This window comes from Sus scrofa, chromosome X, assembly GCF_000003025.6.
Source record: "Sus scrofa isolate TJ Tabasco breed Duroc chromosome X, Sscrofa11.1, whole genome shotgun sequence".
NCBI classification, from domain to species: domain Eukaryota; kingdom Metazoa; phylum Chordata; class Mammalia; order Artiodactyla; family Suidae; genus Sus; species Sus scrofa.
The window spans coordinates 107,150,453-107,178,168 of NC_010461.5; the positions used below are offsets into that span (position 1 = coordinate 107,150,453).

General features: G+C 40.2%; 1 protein-coding gene across 16 annotated transcripts in view; it reads right to left on the reverse strand.

Annotated features, from left to right (window-relative positions):
- ENOX2 (ecto-NOX disulfide-thiol exchanger 2) overlaps positions 1 to 27,716 on the reverse strand; it is a 284,143-nt gene that overhangs the window by 66,075 nt on the left and 190,352 nt on the right. For all 16 annotated transcript variants that reach the window (XM_021080170.1, XM_013991000.2, XM_021080157.1 and 13 more), the window contains 2 exons: positions 18,234 to 18,368; positions 1,930 to 2,085 (listed from right to left, as the gene is read on the reverse strand). In XM_021080170.1, coding sequence (XP_020935829.1) covers positions 1,930 to 2,085; positions 18,234 to 18,330 — 253 coding nt within the window. In that variant the 5' untranslated portion in view covers positions 18,331 to 18,368. The remainder of the gene's footprint in view (positions 1 to 1,929; positions 2,086 to 18,233; positions 18,369 to 27,716) is intronic.

Genomic DNA, 27,716 nt, shown 5'->3' on the forward strand with positions numbered 1-27,716 from the left:
CAAAGCCAGTTTCCTTCCCAGAAGCCACCACTTCAGAGGCACTAATTGCCCTGTCAGCATTCTCAACACGAAAACAAATAACTAAAGGATTGAGCTGTGAAGGTAAAATGCTTTCCTCTTACTCCATGGCCCTTCCAACTCAGAATTGTGACAGCATGGCTGTAGGTGGGGAAAGATTAATGTATTTGAGAGGTGTCTTTCTGTTTGTTTTACTAAAGACTCTCACAAGTTAGAGCCTCTTTAAACCATAGATTTTTACATTCAAAGACTGCTCAATGATGTGGTTATACAAAAGATACATGTGTTATTTTTTTGAAATGCAGAAGCTGAACATCCTGTAAAGTCATCTCTTGCACCCAGCCTAGACATTATAGGTTTTGAACAATCCATAGGTTTGATAAGACCTGATTGAGACAATGAAAGCCTAGTGCAGGAGGTTTTAACACCGAAAATGTCTAAATTCATAGATTTTGAAGTGGAAAAAAGTAGTATCCGGGATCCACCGCTTTCTCTAATCCAAAAGCCACACACTGGAAGAATGGGGGAAAAGTTCATTGCCCATTTGTAGGGACAGTGGCACTAAGAGTAAGAGACAAGGGGACCACAGTACTGCTCATTCACCTAGGCACTAAACACAAATTCAAGAATGGCCACTTGAGTTGGCAAGTAAGGCCTAATAGAGCCATCTTATTCTCCATTCCCTAATTTTCCCTGACATGTTCGCTCTTCTCCTAATTCAGTCCCCTGAGCTGCTAGCCTCCTAGATTTCTTATTGGCCTGGAAGGAAGTACCCTGCTGACTACTGAGTTCAAAGACCTGAAGAAGGCATTGAGAAGACATTTCACTTAGCAAAAGGGGCCAAGATGATTTGTCCAATCAATCCTGACTCCAAAATTCTCCTGGTTATGAGCAGACCATTCTAAAAAGAACCTGGGTCCTTGCCAGGGCTTGATTCCATGATTATCTGATTCCCATGTAAGGTAGGAGATGAAATAATTGTCTAAAGTCACATGTCAAAAGTTCATGTTTATCATAATGAGGCAAGTTCATTTGATCTATGGCCTGAACCACTGAATGTGTCGCTTAACAGACAGCTTTAATCTCTCAGCACTATAGTGTCGGATTCCTTAAGTAGGCCACCCAGCAGCACTAGAACTGTGGAGGAAGCTTTAATGAGGCTTGGGTCATGTGCAGAAGTAGCTGCTGATCATTTAAAGTAAATAAAATCCCACACAGATCCTGAAAAAAGTTTGAGTCAATTTTTACTGCTGCTACATTTTAACAGAAATATGGCCACCATAGCTCCACAGATGTTTTTAAGAGTCTAAGGAAAAACCTATTCATAACTGACAGAACCCTAGATCCTTTCCACGTGAACTGCATTGACTGGGTGGCTGAAAGTAGCTTGTCTCAGTCTCAATAGTCCTCTTTGCCCTCATAGTAAGTTGAATCTCACCTCACTGTCTATCACAGCCCATCACTGAATAGCAGAAGTTTGAGTGATGTGTGAATAGCTGGTAGCAGTGGAGGATTCTTAGCACCAGTGTATATTCTCATGTGCCCCAGGCAGACTCAGATCACACTCTATTTCTGCCATCATCAGCATGTAGGCCAATTATGAAAAGCAGAGAATGTAAATGACAATGTTGAGAAAATTGTGTCAGGTGCCTCCTTCTATACTAATGCACTTAAAAACTCCTTACCAGATGACACTAGAAACCTGTTTTATCATTTGTACTGCAACCAGCACACAGAAATTTACCGTTCTGTGCATAAGTTTCAGCCTTGCTTGGTAAGAGGTAATTTTTTTGTTTTCTGGGGGAAGCTCCTGCACATACATTTATGAAGCCCTTGAGTATTCTTTTGGAAAAGAAGTGTTCCCAGACACCAAAACATTGTGACTTGTGTGGAGAAAAAGCAGAATATTACTTGGATTTGGAGGGAAGAGCGTGCAGCTTTTACAGTGTATGATCTCCTTTACGACTGGCATATCTGGTGGAATTGGAGGAGGTACTATTCCCAAGCCAGGCATCATTGGAGTTATGGGTGGAATTCCAGTCATCATTCCAAGGGCAGGATCAAAGTCTAAAAAAGGAGAAGAGAGAGAACAATAAATCATATCTGGCAAGGTCAAGTAGAGGCAGAATGCTACCTTATAAGCTTCAGACCAAAGGTCTTTCTTAGACAGAAGCAAAATATTTAAGCAAGCATGTTATTAGAATTACCAGGTCTTGGAGTTCCCGTCGTGGCGCAGTGGTTAACGAATCCGACTAGGAACCATGAGGTTGCGGGTTCGGTCCCTGCCCTTGCTCAGTGGGTTACCGATCCGGCGTTGCCGTGAGCTGTGGTGTAGGTTGCAGACGCGTCTCGGATCCCGCGTTGCTGTGGCTCTGGCGTAGGCCGGTGGCTACAGCTCCGATTAGACCCCTAGCCTGGGAATCTCCATATGCCGCGGAAGCGGCCCAAGAAATAGCAAAAAGACAAAAAAAAAAAAAAAAAAAAAAAGAATTACCAGGTCTTAAATACTATAAGCATGCATTTTCCTTTTTGGCTAGGGCTGTTCATTTTCGTTTGAGCAGTGCCTATTTCTCTCCATCTCATTTTGACATTCAAGGCCTTTCATAATATGACTTTGCCTTGTTCATTGATCTTGCCTCCTACTAGTTTCCAACACACACCCTCTGCTCCATTCAGACAAGGCTTCTTGCTATCCCTTGTAACACTTCCTGTCTTTTTGCAGCATAGCATGGCATTAAGAGTGTACGGTTTTAGGCATCAGTCAGACCTGGGTCCTAGTTCTACCATTTGCTTAGCAGGATGAATCTTTTGAACCTCCATTTTGTCATTTGCAAAATAGGGTTAATTCCACCACTTTTATACAGAGCTGTGAGGAATAAACAAAACGATGAATAAAATGTGCCTTCTATTATGCAAAGCACAACAATGCTCAATAAATAACTATTCTCAGCTATTGTTCTCCCTGCCTGCCTAGAATCATTTGAGCATCCCCCAATTCTCCACACCCTTCAAAGCCTGGCTTAAAGTCCCATCCTCCCTGAAGCATACTTTCCAGGTAATTCCACTTCATTCTTATCTCTGTGTCTCAAAACTGTTCTACACCTGTTACCACTGAATTTTATTTTGCATCATCTTTTGCTTTATTTAAAGATACTTATACAATGTGTGGGAGTCCCCTCAAACGAATGTTTTTATGGACCTTGTCTAGATACACAATTTGATTCACCTCAAATCATCGTTAACACTATTCTGGTGCCCAACCTCCTATGATACCATGAAAGAAACACCACAGCAGCCAGCTGGAGTGAGTTACTTGCCAGGATAGTCTCATAGGACCAAGACTCTGGGAGGACTCCATACGTGTATGAGTTCTGAAGCTTCTTGGGGCATCTAGTTGATTCCATATGTGGGGTAGAAGATCGAAGAGTGCCTCAAAGGGGAGAAATGGGGGCTGGGGTCCACATAGGTTCAATTTGAAATTGGGGCTCCTTTCTCAGATGACACTACAAGCCTTGGTCAGTCTCAGACACTGGAGGGGAATGTAAAAAATTTTGAGAAAGGTGCTTCTTTCCATCAAGACCCACATAGGATCTGCCCTGGACTTGGGGTACCCATCCTGATGGCACTACTTATCTGGCCAGTCCTCAGCTCTGGAGAAGGACTTAGAACATATTGAGACAGTCATTCCGAAGCAGGGGGTTCCCCGATGTGAGGGGTCCATGGCAAGGACCCCGCTTGCCTGGCTCTAAAGGTGGTACCGATCTGATTGGTTAATTTTTCTCTCTATATCCAAATGCAAGTTCTTTGAGGGAGGGTGTGCATTCTCCTTCATTTCCCCACCTCTCCCCCTGCCCTCTGTTATAGAATGCACAATGTAAACAAAGAAAGTATGGCATGAGGAGTTCTGTAAGGTAGAGGTCATTGAGGTGGCAGTGGCAGCTCCTACTCCCCCAAACCTTATCCTGCTCACCACTGAGGCCCGAGGGGCAGCGCCTTTAAGCATGGCCTCAAGGTGGCTCTGAATCCCCTGGGTGGGTTGTAAGATGTTGAAGGAGTTGGATCTAAACAGTGGGAAGAATCTGCAGTTCATACAGAAGCAGAACTTCTGGTACAACAGGCCAGAAGGAGGGAGTCTTATGACTGGGTAGATAGGTAGGTGGGGAATTCCTGCTGTGGCACAGTGGGTTAAGAATCTGACTTCAGCAGCTCCGATCACTGCGGAGGTGTGGTTTGGAGCCCTTGCCCAGAGCAGTGGGTTAAAGGATCCAGCGTTGCTGCAGCTGTGGTGGAGGTCACAGGTGCAACTCAGATTCAATCCCTGGCCTGGGAACTTCCATATGCCATGGGTGAGGTCATAAAGAACAAAACAAAACCAAAAACAGATTAGGTAGGTGGGTGGCACAAGGCATCCCCTCACTGCAAGCCAGCCCAAGAAAACTAGGGCATGCCCATCTTCCCATGTGTCTGTCATGCTGAGATTCCAAGACCTGGAATGTGTTTGGGAAAAAAAATTTTCTTCTAAGAGGAAATTTTATTTTTCTGAAAATGAATTTACTTTTAGCCCTCATATGTTATCTCACCTGACACGGAAGTACACACACACACACACACACACACACACACACGCCTGTGCACACACAGACACACACTCCTTCGCTTCCTCCCTGTGACTCTCATATCTCTACTTTCCCTCACATGCTAGTTATATGACCTTGAGAAATGTTTCTTAATATCTGTGTGCCTCCATCTCTCTTTTTGGTAAAAGTAGGGATAAATAATGACATTTAGCTTAAAGGATGAAAGGGCAGTACAGATAAGAGAATCTCTGGCATGATAGGTGGTGGTCTTGATAGGCATGTTTCTTTCCCTCCATTCAAGACATGCACACAGACACACACACACACACAAATACGTTCACTTATTTAGGCACATCCCACAAACATCTGTGATAGCCTCCTATTTGTCAGGCTCTATGTAGGTGGGGTGGGGGTTCAGGTCTTTTTTTTTCCATCTTGGAGAACTGAAGGCCCCTGACACTCTGTGTTCCTATGCTGTAGAATAGGAGCACTGTAGTTAAGAATGCTATTTATGTCTTTGGAAAATTTGATTCCTTGTGTATAAGATTTTGGAAAAATTGTTAACATTATCTCCCCCATTTACAAACTTAATTTTCAATAGGAAAAGATCAGATTAGATTGTGTGCCAACTAAACAATCCCATCTATTTTCCCCCTCCTACTGAAATGTTTGTCTTCCTTTTTTTCTGCTTGCCTCCTCATTGTTATTCATATAGTTCTGTCACTCACAACTCTACCTTACCACAGATTACAGAAACATCAGTTCATTAAACAAGTTCTGCCACTTCAACTGAGAAAGAAATGCCTGTCTCCATGTACTGTCTACTAATAAATGGAGACAAACAAAAAACAAATACACATGATAAATATAACTCCTGACTGATGTACTCACCACTGTGCTGTTTGGTATGATTACATGAATATTTTATGAAATTCATTTAAAAGCAAGTGTATTGATGACATATGGCTAAAGCCAGAGTAGATAAACTCCCTTTCTTTCGTGTGCTCAATATGCCAAGAGTCCCACTGCCCAGCAGGGCTTGCTGGAGGGCAGGTTGTACATTGCACGTGGGCTCCTATCACATTGATTATTTCTTTTGCTTATCTTCCACCACTAAGACCAAAGTAGACTTGAAATTCCAATACCAACCCAGAAAATACCACTTTGAAATCATGGGCCTTATACAAGTATTACAGAATCTGAAAAAAATCAAAGTCCAACAATTTAAAACACATTGGGAGTAGAAAACCAGAGAAATTCTCTCCCTTTCCCGGCCCTGTTCTGGCTTGAAGAGTATAGCCAACAAGTACAAGTATTACCACTTAGGTTAGGAATTCAAACTTCTGAAGGAGATTTGAGGTCATTTTACAAAAGGGTTATGGAAAAGGCCAAGGTATTCCCCCGAAGTCTTTTTACAATAAATACCCTGTTCTGTTTTGCTTTTACCATCTCTTCTAACACCCTTTCCCTATTGGCTTCTTGACTCTTGGCATGTCTGTAGATGGAAGATGTTGGTTTGTATTCCCTCTTCTGATTCACGTACTTTCCAGACTCTCAGCTTACTGGAAATGCTGCAAATGTTGTGTGTTAGTTGGGCCAGCTTGCTCCTCCGAGATGCAGCTCTATTACATCTCTATTACATGATTTGAAGTAATGTTTCAGTGTAGCCTTGAGCCTTCCTGCTGCCTAGCAACTTGCACTTAACTCAACCTAGAGTAGTTATCTTGCAATATTATCATCCTCCATTCTCGGTACACATCTGAGCCAGGGAACTACAATGGAGGAAAATGTCGGTTCTATGCTTCCATTTAGTCATCCATATATCTATTCTTCAATATTTTGATGCCAGGCCCTTTGCAGGTGTTGGGGTTGAAGAAATGAGTAAGATAAAATCAATAACCTCAGAGTTTAGTTTGGAAACAGCTATGTAAAAAGTTATAATGTTTTATCATCCATTATTATCACCATCATAATTGTTTATTGGATGCCTACATTGTGCTAGGGACTATGCTAAGCATTTTATATAATCTTATTCCAAAAGACCTGTGGGCTAGGTATTGTTATTATCCTTCATTTTATACATAAAGAAACTAGGGCTCAGAAAGGTTTAGTTACTTTCCCAAGGTTACACAGCCAGTAAGAGGCAAGACCCAGAATTCAAATCCAGGTTGGTCTAACTTTAATGCTCTTAACTACTGCACTGCTTTTCAATATAGCATGAAAATTGTTTTAATAATTTAATTACAGGTATAAGATGAAACAGATATGGTGAAAAACATGGCAGATGAATAACAAAATACTTCTACACAATTCTTTCTTCCAAGTGTGGTAGAAAGTTGAATATAAATTCTAGATTTCCCTCCTATCAAGAGGCGAGGTCTATGCCCCATCCCCTTAAAGATCTGGATGGGCTCTACAATGGCTTTGACCAACAGAATACAGCAGAAGGGATGTTGTGCTCATTTTCAGACCCAGGCCTTAAGAGAGATAAAAATTTCCAGTTGTCTCTGGGAACACTTGCTATGGGAGCTTCAGTCACAATGGAACATGTCTGACCACCATGCTAGAGAGACCATGTGGAGAGAGCTTTAGTGTAAATGAAAAGGGAGGGATCCAGCTGAGCCCGTGTTTTATCTGTCCCTGCCAAAGTGCCATGCATACGAATAAAGTTGTCTTGCAACCTCCAGATGAGCCTACCACAGCTGAGGCGTCCCTATTGATACCATATGGAACTGGAGGATTGCTCATTTAAATCCCGCCCCGATTCTTTATCCAGAAAAATCTTAAAATATAATAAAATGATTGTCTCAAGCCAGTAAGTTATAATGTATTCGTCATACAGCAATTGGTAAGCAGACTATGCAGCATGCCTGAGGGAGGAGCGGGGCGTAATTGGTGCATAGAGTTAGCTATTTTCAAATAATGAAAATAGAAAGAACACCAGACACCCAACTAGACTGACACTTTTTCTGATTATTGAAAAGGTGCTTTGGGACCCAGCAGGGCCCCATAGCCACTGTCTTGAGCAATTGTTAACACTGCACTATTGCTGTGTAGAAGGGCCAGTTGGAACAATGCCACATGACACACTCTCTACCCGATGTACTAAGACTGCAGATGTCTGCAAAACACTAGAAACCTTAGAGGCTGCCCATCTTTGATGGCTGACAAAGACACCACATGTGCCAATTTTATGGTTCAACCCTTGATATTTTCCAGCAGGCCAGTTCATGATGGCTTTCTTCCTGCAGGCAGCAATCTCAACTTTTGTGGCAGGGGAGGAGGATGGTGTCCATAGTACTACTGCTCATTAATTGAGTGTATATGAATTTTCAGGTTTTATGCAAATCGTCTCACTTAAACTTCACAACAGTCCTAAGGAATGGACAATATTATTATTCCCTTTTGTACAGATGAGGAAATTGAAGCTTATATAGATAACACAGTAAGGCCACACAGTAGGTAGCTTTTGCTAGCCATGCTCTCAATTATTAGTCTATTCTGCTTCTCACAATGTCCATTCCACAGGAAAAAAAAGATGCTTCTTGTCAGATTAAGTTCTATATCTACTTACTCAACACATAGCATCCTTCAAATGTTCCTGTTCAAGAGGCTACCTTAGGGTTGCATATCTCTACTCCCAGAATTTCCTGTTGAGATATTCAATATATGTATTGTCACAGGGTTGAATGTTCTAAATTCAGTGTCTCAACTTTGACCCACAGGAGAAGTTGGAATTGTGGCAAGTTATGAACTTTGAGGTAGGTGGATTTAGGAGTTAACATTTACTATTCTGCTTGCCTTTTTAGAACTTGACCCTGGTTCTAGCTGGCTGTAGGCCCCTTTGTACCCTCAGAAAGGCTTTGCCTACACTTAGTGACTTCTTCCCATCCAGGTCCTTCCAGGCCCACTAAAGCCATTTCCAATCTTTCAGGTATTCCAGAGACCCTTTGAGCACCAGGAAGTAGTTTGTACTCACAGTAAAACCACTGAGGAGTTCCCGTCGTGGCGCAGTGGTTAACAAATCCGACTAGGAACCATGAGGTTGCGGGTTCGGTCCCTGCCCTTGCTCAGTGGGTTAACGATCTGGCGTTGCCATGAGCTGTGGTGTAGGTTGCAGACGCGGCTTGGATCCCGCGTTGCTGTGGCTCTGGCGTTGGCCGGTGGCTACAGCTCTGATTCAACCCCTAGCCTGGGAACCTCCATATGCCGCAGGAGCGGCCCAAGAAATAGCAACAACAACAACAACAACAACAAAAAAAAAAAAAAAAAAAAAAGACAAAAAACCACTGAAATGCAGCTATAGATTAATCTAAAATAAGTATTCCAAATAGGATCTGGTTATATATACATAATTAAGCTATTTTATAGAAAATTATGATTCTAATTCAGGTATACATTTCTGGTACATTATTGCTACTTCTTCTTCTTCTTCTTTTTTTTTTTTTTTTTTTTGTCTTTTTGCCATTTCTTGGGCCGCTCCCGCGGCATATGGAGATTCCCAGGCTAGGGGTCTAATTGGAGCTGTAGCTGCCAGCCTACGCCACAGCCACAGCCACGCAGGATCCAAGCCGCGTCTGTGATCTACACCACAGCTCACGGCAATGCCGGATTCTTACCCACTGAGCAAGGGCAGGGATCGAACCCACACCCTCATGGTTCCTAGTCGGATTCGTTAACCACTGCGCCATGATGGGAACTCCTGCTACTTCTTTAGTATTCCTACAAAATTCATTGGCAAATTATGAATTACACCTGGGTATTGAGAAATTTTAACTCACTACAGTCCTGACTGCTTCCTCTCTATGCAGATCCTTGAAAAGTCTTTTTAGGCAGCCAACCTGAAGATGGAACACAGATTTCTAAAGACAGGTTGGCTGAGCTGATCAAGAGATGATCTTTTGCCCACTTTTCAATTGGGTTGTTGGCTTTTCTGCTGTTGAATTTTATAAGTTGCATGTATATTTTAGAGATTAAGCCCTCGTCAGTTGCATCATTTGCAAGTATTTTCTCCCATTCTGTAACTTGTCTTTTTGTTTTCTTTTTGGTTTCCTTGGCTGTGCAAAAGCTTGTCAGTTTGATTAGGTCCCATTGTTTTTTTTTTTTTTTTTACGTTTATTTCTGTTGCTTTGGGAGACTGACCTGAGAAAACATTTGTAAGGCTGACGTAAGAGAATGTTTTGCCTATGTTCTCTTCCAGGAGTTTGATGGTGTCTTGTCTTATATTTAAGTCTTTCAGCCATTTTGAGTTTATTTTTGTGCATGGTGTGAGGGTGTATTCTAGTTTCATGGATTTGCATGCAGCTGTCCAGGTTTCCCAGCACCACTTGCTGAAAAGACTGTCTTCTTCCCATGTTATGCTCTCGCCTCTTTTGTGAAAGACTAATTGACCATAGGTGTCTGGGTTTATTTCTGGGTTCTCTGTTCTGTTCCATTGGTCTGCATGTTTGTTTTGGTACCAGTACCACACTGTCTTGATGACTGTGGCTTTGTAATAGTGCCTGAAGTCTGGGAGAGTTATGCCTCCTGCTTGGCTTTTGTTCCTCAGAATTGCTTTGGCAATTCTGGGTCTTTTGTGGTTCCATATAAATTTTTGGATTATTTGTTCTAGAAGGAAGATATACAGATGGCCAACAAGCACATGAAAAAATGCTCAACATCCCTGATTATTAGAGAAATGCAAATCAAAACTACTATGAGGTACCACCTCACAGCAGTCAGAATGGCCATCATTAATAAGTCCACAAATAATAAATGCTGGAGGGGGTGTGGAGAAAAGGGAACCCTCCTGAACTATTGGTGGGAATGTATGCTGGTAAAACCACTATGGAGAAGAGTATGCAGGTACCTTAGAAATCTATCCATAGAACTATCATATGACCCAGGAATCCCACTCTTGGGCATATATTGGGACAAAACTTTCCTTAAAAAAGACACATGCACTCGCATGTTCATTGCAGCACTATTCACAATAGCCAAGACATGGAAACAACCCAAATGTCCATCGACAGATGATTGGATTAGGAAGATGTGGTGTGTATATACACAATGGAATACTACTCAGCCATAAAAAGAACAAAATAATGCCATTTGCAGCCACGTGGATGGAACTAGAGACTCTCATCCTGAGTGAAGTAAGTCAGAAAGAAACAAATACCATGTGATATCACTTACATCTGGAATCTAATATATGGCACAAATGAACCTTTCCACAGAAAAGAAAATCATGGACTTGGGGAATAGACTTGTGGTTGCCAAGGGGGAGGGGGAAGGAGTGGGATGGCTTAGGAGCTTGGGGTTAATAGATGCTGACTATTGCCTTTGGAATGGACTAACAGTGAGATCCTGCTGTGTAGCACTGAGAACTCTGTCTAGTCTCTTATAATGGAGCATGATAATGTGAGAAAAAAGAATGTATACATGTATGTGTAACTGGGTCACCATGCTGTACAGTAGAAAAAAAAATTGTATTGGAGAAATAACAAAAAAAATTAAAAATAAAAAGGTGATCTTGAATTTACCACCAGCTCTCTTGGAAAAGAGCACAAGTTTCTAAATTTTTGCACAGTGACTCTCAAATTCTACCAACATCTGTCCTGCTTTTCCAGAAGATCATCAAAACTCTTGTTTCAGGCCAGTTGGAAAGCTGAGGCAGGGCCTGGTTCATGTACAATGGCAAATGAGGCAGCAAATTGGGCTTGGGTGGGTTATGTGGCATAATTTCAGTTCATAAAGACTCTCCCCAGTAAATTTCAACTTTGATTCCAAATTACAACCAATGAAGATCTATTTCTTTAGTGTAAGTTTCTGCAAATATCTTTCTAGCCTACCTTTCCCCATTCCTTCCTATTTTGTTCTTTGTGTTCTTGCTTTGTTAGAACATTTGACAGATTCAGAGTCAGGCCCTTGCCTTTCAAGTAGGGATGCTATGAACACCTTTGGAAGGACATTAGGGAGGACATTTCACATTACATCTTTGGTTCCTAGATTTCTGGATTTTTAGAGATGAATACAATAAAAATGTATACATATTTATATTTAAGCTTGTCAACCTCTTAATTTGCCAAGAAAAGACATGGGAAAAAAATAACAAAAACTAACCATGTACCATTCATGCAATTCATAAAAAACAGAACATTTTAAAACCAAAATTATAGGAAATCTATAATCTCTGAATAAAAAATAGTCCCTTCAATTGTGCAAATTTAACTTCATGAAAAATTCACTATATTTTCAGTTTTTACAATTTGCAGCAGACTAGGTAAAGCAATATCAACTGGTTCTGGGCTATACCCCAGTATTTGGGCTCTGGAGATCACTCAACTACCTCACTTAGTGTGCACCCCCTATATATGAAGATCCCTATGAAAAAATTCTTTCAGAACTGAAGTGTCAAACACACACAAGTGTTAAGGGCCATGAAAAGTTTGACTTCTCCTGGGAGTTCCCTGGTGGCTCAGTGGGTTAAGGATTTGATGTGGCTCTGGTTACTGCTGTGGTGTGGGTTCGATCCCTGGCCCAGGAAGTTCTGCATGCTGTGGGTGCAGCCAGAAAAGAAAATTTGGACCTTTTGACTTTTCCTGAGGAATGCAGATGATTAGGCTTCCCTTTTTGTCTTGGCTACCTGCTCAAAGGTGCCTTTAGAAACTGGGTGGGGTCCTATGACCTACACACTCTGAATTCTAATTAAACTCCCTACCTGGTTGTCACCTTCTATTTGCATAAATTTATATTTTCCCAGATGATTGTTTATTTTACTTGTAATTTTTCTCTTTTACCATAAGCATTCTTATAAGCTGACTCAAACACTTTGTGAAACGGGTGACATAAATCAAGTCAATAGATAACCACTGTCCCCATACTGTATAGTTTTGCATACCTTCTAGTCATTGGTGTACCATTTCCTCTGCCTAAACTATTCTCAGTTCCTTTTTTTCACCTAACATTTTCCTATATATCCCTGGCAGCTCAAATGTTGCCATTTCTGCGAACCTTCCCTGATCACCACTACTTACCTAGTGTCCGCTCCATCCCACTCCACCTAAAATAATACTTTTCTACATGTATCTCCTATGACACTTGCTACACTGTAATATAGTGACATGGGCTTTGCTGTCTCTGCCACTGGACTCTGAGCTTGAAGGCAATGATTGAGCCATGCCCAACTGGGATCTCCTTGACCTGGCCCAATATATTTTTAATGAATGGATGGGTGAATAAAAGTACAAATGAACAAAATGTTTGGGAAGTCTTTGAGCTGTTGGGGGTCAAGCGGCTGCTCATAAATGAGAACAGGTCTTATTGGAGAGAAAATATAGGGGTTCTAAAAGTCTGTAGTCACTTTGAGGGCAAGGGTCTTTTTCTTTTTTATTCGCTGATTTATCCCCAGGGCTTCAAACAGTATCTTGCATACAGCAGGCCTCAGTAAATATTTCTTACATGAATGAATGAATAAACCATCTTATGCTACCAGACTCTTCATAACAGTTCCCATGGGGAGTCTTGAGAATACTATCATTTGGTAGGGTTCAAGCTTGTCTGGAGAAACATTATATCTACTTGGTGTAGCACTTTATATATTATTGGTCTTGAAGTGTCCACATGATGATGGACAATGCTCTCCTTTCTCAGGATCTCAACTTTATCTGCCACTGAAGGGATATTCTATTTGTGGAAGATGTTAAAATAATAGAAAGCCAAGTCCAGGCCTCCTTGAGGAGCTTGTAGAACAATAGCCTTTCATCTTCACTATTCACACATCTTCTTGTCTTCTGTTCTCATCAGAGTTTGTCTGCTACGTCCAGTGAGAACTGCCTCCTTAAGAATGACAATGCCCACAGAAGTGCAGGTTCTTGCTCTGCAAATATTTTCTAACATCTCTCAAGGAGCAGGCATAGTCAATGCAATGGAGACACCATAATGAGGGACACTTCTTCTTTGGGACATCACAGGTTCCACATTTGGAACTAAGGATATTTTAATTGAGGGAAAAGTAAAGGAAGCAGCACATAGTATTCAGTGAGTACCCTTAACCGGTCTATTCTTGGATTCATCTTGGGTGATGGGCAGAACAATGCTCCTAACTATGTCTAGTTACTTATGAGGAAGCATGATAATGGGAGAAAAAAGAATGTATACATGTATGTGTAACTGGGTCACCATGCTGTACAGTAGAAAAAAAATTGTATTTGGGAAATAATAAAAAAAAGGTGGCCTGACTCTTTTTGGTGCCTCCCTTCATGTGAAAACTAACATTAGTCTGATCTGACCAGCCTGGAAAAGCAAATAGTCTTGCAGGAAAGGCAGCCACCAGCCAGAAAGGACCTTCTAATCTGCCATCATTGTGCATTAACTTTATCAAACAGCAGTTGTACGAAACCCACCATGTTAGATGAAAGGGAGCTCTACACCAAATCCTGGAGATGGCCTGTTTATGCTCCCTACTCAATGAATATAATAAGCAAGACACTGTCCTGACAAGTATGTGTCCAAGAGACTCAGCATCCGTGACAGCATGGATTTGAGCTCTCTGGGGGAAGTCAAGGAAGCTTATATATCATTTATTTTTCATCAATGCCAAAAGCCTTTTCTACTGTCACAGATAGGTCAGATGAGACATGACAAAGAAAAGTCTGTTGGCTCAGAAAGAAGCCTGCTAAGAGGCAGGAAAATAGCTGAATTACTAAGTCATCAGACCTCAGGGAAGAGTTCCATGTGGTTCATTTGCTGCATGTTCCATTTTAAGGAATTCGGGGCAGGAGGAAGAGGATTAGGGCATTGTTTTATCCCATTCAGTTGAAACATTATATAAAAAGGTGGCAGGCCTCCTGTTTCCCAGACTTTAGCAAGAAGGGTGGGCAGCATTGGAGTGTGGTACCAACTTTCGATTTCTGTGGACCTCCCCCCTCCCACCATTTTTATAGGGAACAGTTATCAGCACTGTCAGACACATACTGTTCTCTTCACCTGCCATGGTCCAGTGTTTCTCCAGGGAAAAACTTGCCCCTGCATTCCTTATACTTCACTGTTGTTAAGAATAGAAATAATTTTCTTTTCTTTGGAAAGGTTCCTTTGTGCCATATATTAGATTCCAGATATAAGAGGATTCAAAAATAATCTTTGCAGATAAAAGCATATTTCATGTAAAAAAAGAATAGAAATAGGCCATAATTCAACTTTTAGTGAGCTATGCATCAGATATGAACTTGAAACAATAATAATCATAGCTGAGTTCATTGAGGAATTATTTTCAGTCAGGCATCATTCTAAGACTTTACATGTCTTAACTCATTAATCCTCCTAACAACACTCTGACACAGGTGCTACTGTTTTCTGTTTTACAAATGAAGAAACTGAGGCATAGAGAGGTTAAGTAAATTGCTAAAGGCCACACAGCTATTTAATGGCAGAGCAGGGATTTATAGGAACCTAGGCAGTCCATGCCCAGAACACAAGTTCTAATCTCAATGATTAAACTGCCTTCCTAAAATAATAGAGAGGAGAAAAATCACTTCACATATAACTGAAATAATTTTACACATAGCTTTACAACGTATGTCTCAGCCTAGAGCTACTGCCCCAGACACTTTTAAGAAAAGGGCACTCTTGAACTAAATATCAGTATTTCTAAGGCTAGGTTTCCAAAAAGTCAAGTAACTTTCCCTGGAGTGTAGCTAAATGATCTCTGCATCACAAGGTTGAAGGGGACCCTGAGAAGCCATTTCTTCATAGTCCTTAAGAAAACAAGAGGGAGGCAAAGGGGCTGGAAGTAGAAATTAAAATCACTCTTGAGGTTTCAAATGTCTGGTTGGGGGTGGATGTGAGGAACACTCATTAGAGCCGATATTGGCTGCCTAGCACCAAAGTACTTTCAATTTAAGCGGGCAATTTAGCAGCCATTTGAAGGAAGTATGTTAATGTTTCCTTCATCTTAAATAACATGTAATATGGCTAATAGCAATAATAATGACTCCAGGAAACCTTTATTGAATGCTTATTATATCAAGCGTTGTGCTGAATGTACTATTTAACCTTTACAGCAATCCCATGAATTAAATACTATAACCATCCCCATTTTATAGATGAGAAGACCAAAGTGCCGATAGGTCAAGTAAGTTCTTTGAGGCCTGTGTTATTAGATACTAAGCAAGGTACTGTCTCTGCAGAAATAGCCCTCTGAGTTCTGTTAAGAAAACTTACCCTAATTTTCTAGGCCAGATATTGACCCCAGCACAAGCTTTGGGCCCCTAATGATGGCTTAGATGATTTTTTTACTGTCAATGCTCGGCCTGTTTCTGCTCCACATTCTAGATGAGGAGCTAAGCACTGAAGATTACTTTGTGAGCATAGATTTATGGTTAGATGTGGCAATTTACAAGTAATCTGATACAAGCTAACATTTAGTCCTCTTGGTATCAGCAGATTTGGCCTCAAGATTTTTCCTGGGACATATACCCAAACAGTTCAGATGTCCATAAACCAGTAATATTTAAGCCAAATCAGAGAATATAGTCACTCTAGATTCTGAGAGATTGTGACTCAGGTCCTTGTGATTCAGGACCACTCCTGAATCTATGAAGCTATAAAACAATATATAAGATTTTAGTTTAAATTCTATTGTGATGAAATAATGAAGAAAACCTAAATAAAAAAACCTATTACTCCCTGTGGAAATTTTTATGAGAAATTCATTAATAATGATTTTTAAAGTATTTTAACAGCCAACATTTTTGAGCACTATGTGCTCTCCATTGTGCTAAGCACAATTTAATTCTTACAACAACCCTAAGTGGTGTCACTCTAGACCTGTTTCTCAACCTTAATGTGCTTAAAAATCACCTGGGGATCATGTTAAAATGCAGCTTTGAGGGAGTTCTCGCTGTGGCACAGTGGGTTAAGAATCCGACTGCAGCAGCTCAGGTAGCTGTGGAGGTGCAGGTTCGAACTCCGGCCTGGTGCAGTGGGTTAAAGGATCTGGCATTGCCACATCTGAAGCATAGCTCGTAGCTGCAGCTTGAATTCACTCCCAGGCCTGGGAACCTCCATATGCCGTGGGTGTGGTCATTAAAAAAAATGCAGCTTTGATTCAGTAGGTGTGGGCTATGGCCTGAGATTCTGGGTTCTTAAGAACTCCTAGGTTATGCGGAACACACTTTGGGTAGAAAGGTCCTACACTGGCCTGGTCCTGTCATGCTTTGAAGTAGAATGACAATTATGTGAATCTGGGGAATTAATGTTTAGGATGTTTAAAAAGCACCCCAGGCTTCTTGATATGGTAATTCCCTAATGTCTTCACAAACCCTTTTTTTGGGGGGGGGCAATTGACCAAATTTATAATTATTTTATATCATTTATATCATTATTCATGATTTTTTTTTTGTCTTTTTAGGACTGCACCTGCAGCATATGGAGGTTCCCAGGCAAGGGGTCAAATTGGAGCTGTAGCTGCCCACGCCACAGCCACAGCAACACCAGATCCAAGCGGTGTCTGCAACCTACACCATAGCTCACAGCAATGCTGGATCCTTAACCCACTGAGCAAGGCCAGGGATCGAACCTGTGTCCTCATGGATACTAGTCAGATTTGTTTCTGCTGAGCCATGACAGGAACTCCTATTTATGATTTTATATTTGCAAATTTTCCAACTTGCTAAAATTTCTTTGTAAACCCCCAAATCAATTCTTGCAGTACTTTCATGGTCATTTAAGGACATACACAGAGCAGCAAAAAAGTTAAGTTGCCCAAGGCACATTCACAAACCCATATTAATGGTTAATAGCTCTGACAGTCCAGGACGCTTTTTTGTGCCTAAACTAAGCCCTTCAGATAATATAGCATTTTTCTTCTGATTTTATATTTAGCGGCCCATTCCCTTATAGGTTATTTTGTTTTTAAAAATATGAACAGGAGTTCCCGTCGTGGCGCAGCAGAAATGAATCCGACTAGGAACCATGAGGTTGTGGGTTCAATCCCTGGCCTTGCTCAGTGGGTTAAGGATCCGGCATTGCCGTGAGCTGTGGGGTAGGTTGCAGACATGGCTCGGATCTGGCGTTGCTGTGGCTCTGGCGTAGGCCGGTGGCTACAGCTCCAATTAGATACCTAGCCTGGGAACCTCCATATGCTGCAGGTGCGGCCCTAAAAAGACAAAAAGGCAAAAAAAAAAAAAAAATAGAATAAAAAACATGAACATATATTCAATGTTAACAGTAGTCTTTGGAATGCTCCCCACTATCTCCTATCCATCCTTTTAGGAATCAACCTAAGATTTTGTGGATGTCTAAATCAGTTCTCATTCTAATTCCATGTTCATTTGCTTCCTCTAGGAAATCGATAAATTTAAAGAAACCTTGTAACCCCTTGGCAAAGCCCGTTGTGCTTTTATTTCAAATGAGCTATTTAAATGTTCGATGACCATATCCTGCATCAGATATACCTCTAGCTTGCCCAGAGTGCAATAAGGAGTATACTGGTAACTACAGGCCATCCAGCCTATAAAGCTCATATTACAAAAATGCACACTCTAGGCAGAATCTGGTAAATGTCAACTTCAAAATAAGTCGTGTCATACTGTTATATTTATGTCCACATGGTCAATAAAAAAAAAAAAAACACTTGTGAGGTGATTAAAAATAGCATACCAGGCAAAATTGGTTGTCCAGCAATTCCCAGCGGTGCCATTCCAAGATTGTTCATTGCTGTGGCCCATGCAGTTGGATCAGACATAGGTAGCGTCATTGCAGTGGAATCCACATTCAGAGTTCTACTATTATCAGCTAAAAAGAAATGACAAGCAAAATAATTAGTCGTATTTAGGTTTCAGTGTCTAGTTCACTTATCAATATAAACTCTGGCACACTCTTTATAGAAATGGACTGATGGACAAGTGGTGGATAAGGCCTTAATTTCAGCTCTTTACAAGAGTTAAAACAATACAGCTTGAACTGGCAGAAAGTCAGAGAATACCGGATGGCATTTTAATGTTTCTTTCTTCCTCTCTCTCGCTCTCCTCCCACTCCTCCCCTCCTTCTCCCTCTTTCTTTCCTTCCTTCCTTCCTTCCTCCCTTCCTTCCTTCCTTCCCTCTTTCCTTCCTTCCTTCCTTCCCTCCCTCCCTCTTGTTTTTAAAGTCATGAAGACTTTATTTCTTTGAGAGCAGTTTTAGTTTCAAGCAAAACTGGAGGGGAAACACAGAGATTTCACATAGACCCCCCCCCACCCCTACACATGCACAGCCTCCCCAGTTATCAATATCTCCCGCCAAAGTGGTTCATTTGTTACAACTCATGAACCTACACTGAGGCATCATAATAGTTTACATTAGGTTCCACTCTGGTGTTTCACATTCTACAGGTTTTGAAAAATGTATAATGACATGTGCCCGTCATTATAGTATCATACTGAGTATTTTCACTGCCCTTAAATTCCTTTTTGCTCCACGTATTCATCCTTCCCCCCTCCCTCAAACCCAGCTAGCACTGATCTTTTACTGTCTCCACAGTTTTGCCTTTTCTAGAATGTCATGTAGTTGGAATCATATAGTATGTAGCCTTTTCAGATCGTTTTCTTTTTCACTCAGAAATATGCCTTTAAGTTTCTTCCATGTCTTTTTAGGGCTCCAAAGCTCATTTCTTTTTAGTGCTGAATAATATTCCACTGTCTGGATATACCACAGTTTACCTTTCACCTACTGGAGAATACTGTGGTTACTTCAAAGTTTTGACAACTATGATTAAAACTGCTATAACTATTTGTGTGCACATTTTTTTGTGTGAACCTAAGTCTTCAACTCCTTTGGGTAAATACCAAGGAACTTATGTATGGTAAGAGCATATTTAGTTGTATAAGAAGCCATCAACCTGTCTTTTCAAAGTGGTTGTTATATCATTTTACATTCCCACCTCCAGTAAATGAGAACTCCTGTTGATCCACATCCTCATCAGTATTTAGTATTGTCAGTGCTCTAGATTTTGGCCATTCCAATAGCTGTGTAGTGGCATTTCATTATTGTTTTAATTTGCATTTTCCTGATGATAGATGATGTGAAGCATCTTTTCATATGGTTATTTACCATCCATATATCTTCTCTGGCAAGGTGTCTATTAGTCACTGGCTTTTCAATCAGATTGTTTGTTGTCTTATTGTTGCGCTTTAAGAGTTCTTTGTGTATTTTAGATAACAGTCCTTTATCAGATGTGTATTTTGTAAATATTTTCTTCAAGCCTATGACTTGCCTTCTCATTCTCTTGACATTGTCTTTTTATCCTCTCTTTTTTTGGCTGCCCCACAGCATATGGGAGTTCCCAGGCCAGGGATCAGATCTGAGCTGCAGTTGCAACCTATGCTGCAGCTGCAGCAACATCAGATCCTTAACCCACTGTGCCAGGTCAGGGACTAAACCTGTGTCCCAGCTCTCCAGAGACATCACTGATCCTGTTGCACCACAGTGGGAACTCCACTTGACATTGTCTTTCACAGAATTTTTAGTTTTAATTAAGTATAGTTTATCAGTGATTTCTTTCATGGGTCATAACTTTGGTGTTATATTTAAAAAGTTATCATCATATCCAAAGTCATCTAGGTTTTCTCTTATGTTGTCTTCTAGGAGTTTTACAGTTTTGCATTTCACACTTAGGTTTATGATCCACTTTGAGTTAATTTTTATGATGAGTGTAAGATCTATGTCTAGATTCATTTTTTTGCATGTAGATGTCCAGTTGTTCCAGCACATTTGTTGAAGAGACTCTCTTTGCTGCATTGTATTGCCATTGCTCCTTTGTCAAAGGTCAGTTGACTCTATTTACGTGGGTCTATTTCTGACCTCTCTGTTCGCTTCCATTCATCTATTTGTCTATTCTTCCATCAGTACCACACTGTCTTGATTACTGCAGCTTTACAGTAAGTCTTAAAGTTTAGTAGCTCAGTCCTCCAACTTTGTTCTTCTCCTTCAATATTATGTTGACTATTCTGGGTCTTTTGCCTCTCCATAAACTGTAGAATCAGTTTTTTAAATTTTATTATCCACAAAATAACTTGCTTGGATTTTGATTGAAATTGCATTGAATAAAGTTGGGAAGAACTGACATCTTGACAATACTGAGTCTTCCTATTCATGAACATGAAATATCTCTCCATTTATTTAGTTCCTCTTTGGCTTTTTTTCATCAGAATTTTATAGTTTTCTGAGGTTTTTCAAGTATACACACCAAAGGAGCTTGGGATGATTAAGAGGTTTCCCCTTCTTCTCATAGTCTAGTTGCATGTGATTACTTCAGCAGCTTTCATCCAAGCTACTCATGCATGCAAACAAACAAAAATATCCAAGGGCTTCCACAGTAGCAGTGAAAAGGAATATTTATATTCCTGAAGCAATTTCAAATCTTTAAGGCAGCACTATTGAGTTGGACACAGAATCAATAGACATCAACTTAGCCAACCGAATATTCTGGGGATTAGGAGGATACCAGAGTACAAGCAGATAGGAGATGCAGTCCAGTCCCTACCTTCAAAGGTTATATAGTCTAATTGAAGAGACCAGTGACAATGGTGACGATTATTACTATTATCTCCACTTCACCATCTCTATCCATTACTACCACTAATTATTGAATCATATGCTAAGTAAAGCTCTTGGCATGAATTATTTTCATTTAACTTTCAAAACAACCCTATGAGATAGGGGCTCTTTATATCTCCACTTAATAGATGAGAGGCTCTAAAGGGTTATATATACATAGTCCAAGGTCACACAGGATGTATACTTTTAGGCACTATGCTTTAGTATTTCCACTTAAACATTGTTAGGAAACAATGAAAGACTCAAATAGTACAGACTAGAAATGTTACTGAAGTTTAAGGAATGAAGAGCTACTGTGGCTTGAATAGGTGGGAAAGGGTTGGTAGAGAAGATAGGATTTGAAGGAATGGGCCAGATTTTTATATGTCTTGAGTTATGGGTAATTATTAGATAGGTAAAGAAGAGAGGGTTAGACATTCCAGATTAGGGGTGACATAAGCAGATACTGAAGTGGGTTATATGTGCATGTGCAAGTGTATATTACACAGTTGGGAGAGATATAGTTGCAAGTCATCTGAGCAGAAAAAGTCTTTTATTCCCTCTGACTACCGATAGCCATACAAAAAAAATTTCCATTGCTTTCCTCCTACCTCCCAGTATGCACTCCTGCCAATTACACCCCCGAAAGGCAACTCTAGTCTAATAGTAGCTTGCTAACATCTGTCCATCACATCCTTCCAACCTGGCAACATGAGGGACGCACCTTGGCTGCGTTATTTATACAAGTGCTATTTTGGTCACTTATTGGTCACTACAAGCAAATGCAAATGTCCAAAAACATTATTTCTGAAATATTAGTTTTTATTATTCTCCTATACTGCCTATGCCTCCTCTCCATAAACCATTCCCCCACAGAGTGATTGACAGCCCTAAGCATTTGTTATTGCAGTCAGAAGTCACATTTCAGAACTGGTGATTTCTCCATTGCAGGAGCTCTAATCCTCACACCCAGTTTTTAGTTGTGAAGGCATATAAGAAGGCTAGAAATAGCCTCCTTGTAAATATTATCAAGAAAACAAACATGGGGCATCAAATATCCTTTGGGTCAAGAGTTTATGTAGTGATTATTAGGTTCATCTGGATTCCCAATCCCCAACTAGGGGAGCCAAGCTTTTGAGAATGTTATAGCTGGAAGAGACCTTTAGACGTTACAAGTCTGCACTCTGATTTTCTCTGCTGGCTGGAGAATGACTCCTGGGGGAAACAGCTAGGTTTAGAAGGACTGAGCTCCAATGGCAATTTTTTCTTTTTGCAACAGTTTGGCTCCTCATTGTCTCTGCAGGACTGGGAAATAGAATCAGGAATTATTTTCAATAAAGAATTTTGAGATCAAAGAATAAGAGTTTAGGAGTTCCTGTCGTAGCTCAGTGGTAACGAATCCGACTAGTATCCATGAGGATGAGGGTTCGATCCCTGGCCTCGCTCAGTGCGTTAAGGATCTGGCGTAGCCATGAGCTCTGGTGTAGGTTGCAGATGCGGTTAGAATCCAGCATTGCTGTGGCTGTGGCTGGCGAGTGTAGCTCCAATTCGACCCCTAGCCTGGGAAATTCCATATGCTGCAGGTTAGGCCCTAAAAAGCACAACAAGAATAAGGGTTTACAATGTACCTAGACAAATTTGGACTACTTTGGTAGGGGTTGGGGGATAATGACCTAAATTATCAGTTTTTTAAAAGGACAATACAGTATCACTATTTTCAAAATATATATTCATTCATGGTGCTTGTTAAAATGTTAGCAGGAACTCTGTTAGGCTTGTTTACGATGAACAGATAAGGAACACATGTAATTAACAGCATTATTTTGCTACAGTGAATTCGGTTCTTAAATCCTTAAGAAGTTGTGCTTTAAATGCCCTTCTCATATCCCTCCCCTCCCCCAACACCCTTCTCCACCTGTCAAATCCTACTCATTTTCCAAGGGTCATCTCAAATGTCTGTGAAGCCACATCACTGGAATTAATTACTCCTTCCTATGTGTTCTCATGATATTTTATCTAGAATTTGACTTTCATTTGTTTGCTTATTCTCCCACTTCTCCCCAAACCAAACTGTTATTGAACCTTAATATATGCCAGGTTCTGTGCTACTGACTAGGAATATGGGAATGAACAAAATTCATTTACTGCTCTAGAAGAACTCACAATACCATGAGACGCACTGCATATAAACAGCCAAATAGAAATCATTGTAATAAGTGCTGTAACAAAACTATGAGTAAAGTGCTGTGGGAACAGAGAAGGAGTAATGAAATCTGCTGGAACGGGTTTGGATGTGTGTGTGTGGGGTTGAGAGGAGGAGGAGATGAGGAATAGCCAGGGAAGACTTCACCAGCAAAGAAGCTCTTGAAATGAGTCTTTAAGGAGGGACAGGATTTTCCTCTGGGTGGTGAGTGGAAGATTAGGGTTGAGGAGCATTCCAGGAAGCCTGAACAACTGAGTACTTACCACTGACTGCCTTGAATTGTAATTACTGGAGTCGTGTCTCCTGCTAGCGTGCATGCTCCTTAAGGTCAGGGACTAGGTTTTAGGCATCTTTTTTTTTTTCCATTTCTTAGTTTAGTGTCTGGCATGAAGTAGGTATTTAATAAATATTTGAGTGAATAAATAAAGAAAATCAATTTATGCTGATTTGGGGCACAATAAGCAATCTACGCAATGGCACTCATTGATTATTTGTATGCCTTTTCAGAATGATAAGTTGTCTTAAAAGGGATGGCATAATTGCTAAGCTCATTCTGTCTCTAGCACAACTGAGTTTATGTGTAGAAATTTACTTAGACCTACAGCCAGGGATAGATACACTCAACTAATAATTCAGTTTGATCTTATTAGCTATAATCTTTCCCTCAAATAGGCACAGTCATACATATAAGCAAGCCTATAATTATTTTTAATGATTTTTATTTTTTTCCATTATAGCTGGTTTACAGTGTTCTGTCAATTTTCTACTGTTCAGCAAGCTGACCCAGACACACACATACATATATATACATTCCTTTTTCTCACATGATCATGCTCCATCATAAGTGACTAGACATAGTTCTCAGTGCTGCACAGCAGGATCTCATTGCTAATCCATTCCAAAGGCAATAGTCTGCATCTATTAACCCCAAGCCCCCAATCCATCCCACTCCCTTCCCCTCCTCCTTGGCAACCACAAGTCTATTCTCCAAGTCTATGATTTTCTTTTCTGTGGAAAGGTTCATCTGTGCCATATATTAGATTCCAGATGTAAGTGATATCATATAGTATTTGTCTCTCTCTTTCTGACTTACTTCACTCAGGATGAGAGTCTTTAATTCCATTCATGTTGCTGCAAATGACATTATTTTGTTCTTTTTATGGCTGAGTAGTATTCCATTGTGTATATATACACCACATCTTCCTAATCCAATCATCTGTCGATGGACATTTGGGTTGTTTCCATGTCTTGGCTATTGTGAATAGTGCTGCAATGAACATGCGGGTGCATGTGTCTTTTTTTAAGTAAAGTTTTGTCCAGATATATGCCCAAGAGTGGGATTGCTGGGTCATACGGTCGTTCTATGTATAGTTTTCTAAGGTACCTGCATACTCTTCTCATAGTGGTTGTACCAGCTTCCATTCCCACCAACAGTGCAGGAGGGTTCCCTTTTCTCCACACCCCCTCCAGCATTTATTATTTGTGGACTTATTAATGATGGCCATTCTGACTGCTGTGAGGTGGTACCTCATAGTAGTTTTGATTTGCATTTCTCTAATAATCAGGGATGTTGAGCATTTTTTCATGTGCTTGCTGGCCATCCATATATCTTCTTTGGAGCAATGTCTGTTCAGGTCTTTTGCCCATTTTTCAACTGGGTTGTTGGCTTTTTTGCTGTTGAGTTGTATAAGTTGCTTATATATTTTAGAGATTAAGCCGTTGTCAGTTGCATCATTTGACACTATTTTCTCCTATTCTGTAAGTTGTCTTTTTGTTTTCTTTTTGGTTTCCTTGGCTGTGCAAAAGCTTGTCAGTTTGATTAGGTCCCATTGGTTTATTTTTGCTTTTATTTCTGTTGCTTTGGGAGACTGACCTGAGAAAACAATTGTAATGCTGATGTCCAGGAATATTTTACCTATGTTCTCTTCCAGGAGTTTGATGGTGTCTTGTCTTATATTTAAGTCTTTCAGCCATTTTGAGTTTATTTTTGTGCATGGTGTGAGGGTGTGTTCTAGTTTCATGGATTTGCATGCAGCTGTCCAGGTTTCCCAGCACCACTTGCTGAAAAGACTGTCTTCTTCCCATGTTATGCTCTTGCCTCCTTTGTGAAAGACTAATTGACTATAGGTGTCTGGGTTTATTTCTGGGTTCTCTATTCTGTTCCATTGGTCTGCATGTCTGTTTTGGTACCAGTACCACACTGTCTTGATGACTGTGGCTTTGTAAGATTGCCTGAAGTCTAGGAGAGTTATGCCTCCTGCTTGGCTTTTGTTCCTCAGAATGGCTTTGGCAATTCTGGGTCTTTTGTGGTTCCATATAAATTTTTGGATTGTTTGTTCTAGTTCTGTGAAAAATGTCATGGGTGATTTGATAGGGATTGCACTGCATGTGTAGATTGCTTTGGGTAGTATGGCCATTTTTACAATATTAGTTTTTCCAACCCAGGAGCATGGAATATCTTTCCATTTCTTTACATCTTCTTTAATTTCCTTGATTAATGTTTTATAGTTCTCAATATATAAATCTTTTACCTCCTTGGTCAGGTGTATTCCCAGGTATCTGATTTTTTTGGGGTGCAATTTTTAAAAGGTATTATATTTTTGTATTCCTTTTCTAATATTTCATTGTTAGTATACAGAAATGTGACTGATTTCTGAATGTTAATCTTATATCCAGCTATTTTGCTGAATTTATTGATCAGTTCGAACAGTTTTTGAGTTGAGTCCTTAGGGTTTTCTATATATAGAATCATGTCATCTGCATTCAGTGACAGTTTTACCTCTTCTCTTCCAATGTGGATACTTTTTATTTCTTTTGTTTGTCTGATTGCTGTGGCTAATACTTCCAATACTATGTTGAATAAAAATGGTGAGAGTGGGCATCCTTGTCTTGTTCCAGATTTTAGTGGGAAGGCTTTTCAGCTTTTCTCCATTGAGTATTATATTTGCTGTGGGTTTGTTGTAAATGGCTTTGATTGTGTTAAGCTATCCCTCTACACCCACTTTGGTAAGAGTTTTTGTATGAATGGATATTGCATTTTGTCAGATGCTTTTCCTGCCTCTATTGAGATGATCATGTGGTTTTGAACTTTTCTTTTGTTAATGTGGTGTATGACGTTGATTGATTTGCATATGTTGAACCATGCTTGTGAACCTGGGATGAATCCCACTTGGTCATTGTATGATCTTTTTTATATGTTGCTGGATAAGCTTATAAAGTTTTACTTTCAAGGAGAAATCCCAGATGATCATTTCTGGCAGCAGTCTGGATTTAAGGCCTACACTAACAAAACATGCTGTGCTGGACATCTGTTACGAATTATCACTTAATGGTGCAAAAGTTAAGTCCTGGCCTGATTCACTTTTCAGAGTAAAAATGGACATCTAGTAATTTAAGTGTTTTATAAAAATAGTCTCACCTCACTAAAGGGAGAGATGGCTCATTTTCCCGTGAGCCCTACACTCACTGGCAGCAGCCAAGAATATTCAAAGGTAAGTGCTAGTGGTTGTCAAATGGTCTTCAAAATACCTCACCCAAGTCTGTAGATCATGTCCTGCTATGCTGGCTCTCTTGTTCTGCTTGTGTGGCAACTCTTCAAGAGATCATAAGTTGTAGAGTGGTAGTGCCTTCTAGGTAAGCAGATTGAAAATATGGCACTTTGGAACAAGAGTTCATTAGCGCCAAAAGAAGACAATATTGGGAAGCGAACATCCACTTTAACCTGATCCCATAACCATCAAATCACTACTGCCATCTGTTTATTTTTGCAGTGTTTATGCGTCACTGATTAAGTAGTCAATTACTGTTGAAGTCATTTGATCTTGAAGACAACACACACACACACACACACACACACACACATACACACACACGCATTCTGTGATACGCCCTGTCGTGTAGTGCTACAGTGAGGTTTATTATTTCAAATGTTCCCTTTATTTCCTTTGAAACAAGTTCAGAATGTTGGTGCCATCTTGCCAAATATATTTTATTAAGACATAAGCTTTTTTTCTCTGACAATTTACTCTCCTATAATTCTCTTTCTTTTGTTCAGGTTTACATCCACTGGATTTTATGCTTGCTATAACTTTGTTACACAGTGTTGTACAAAGCTGAGGAGAGGATTTTGTCAACAAACATCTGTTGAAATTCTCTTACGAGTAGGAAGTAATCTTGCCTAGTGATCAAGAGCATGGGTTTCGGAATCAAATGGCTTTGGACTAAAGTCTAGCTCTACTAGTTAGTAACTGTAATGCGCTCATTCTCTTTCTCTCTTTTTTTCTTTTTGCCAGCCTGCCTTCCAGTCTTCCTTTCATATTTACTGTATGTTCATTGAACATTTTCTGTGTGTGAGGCATCATTCTAGA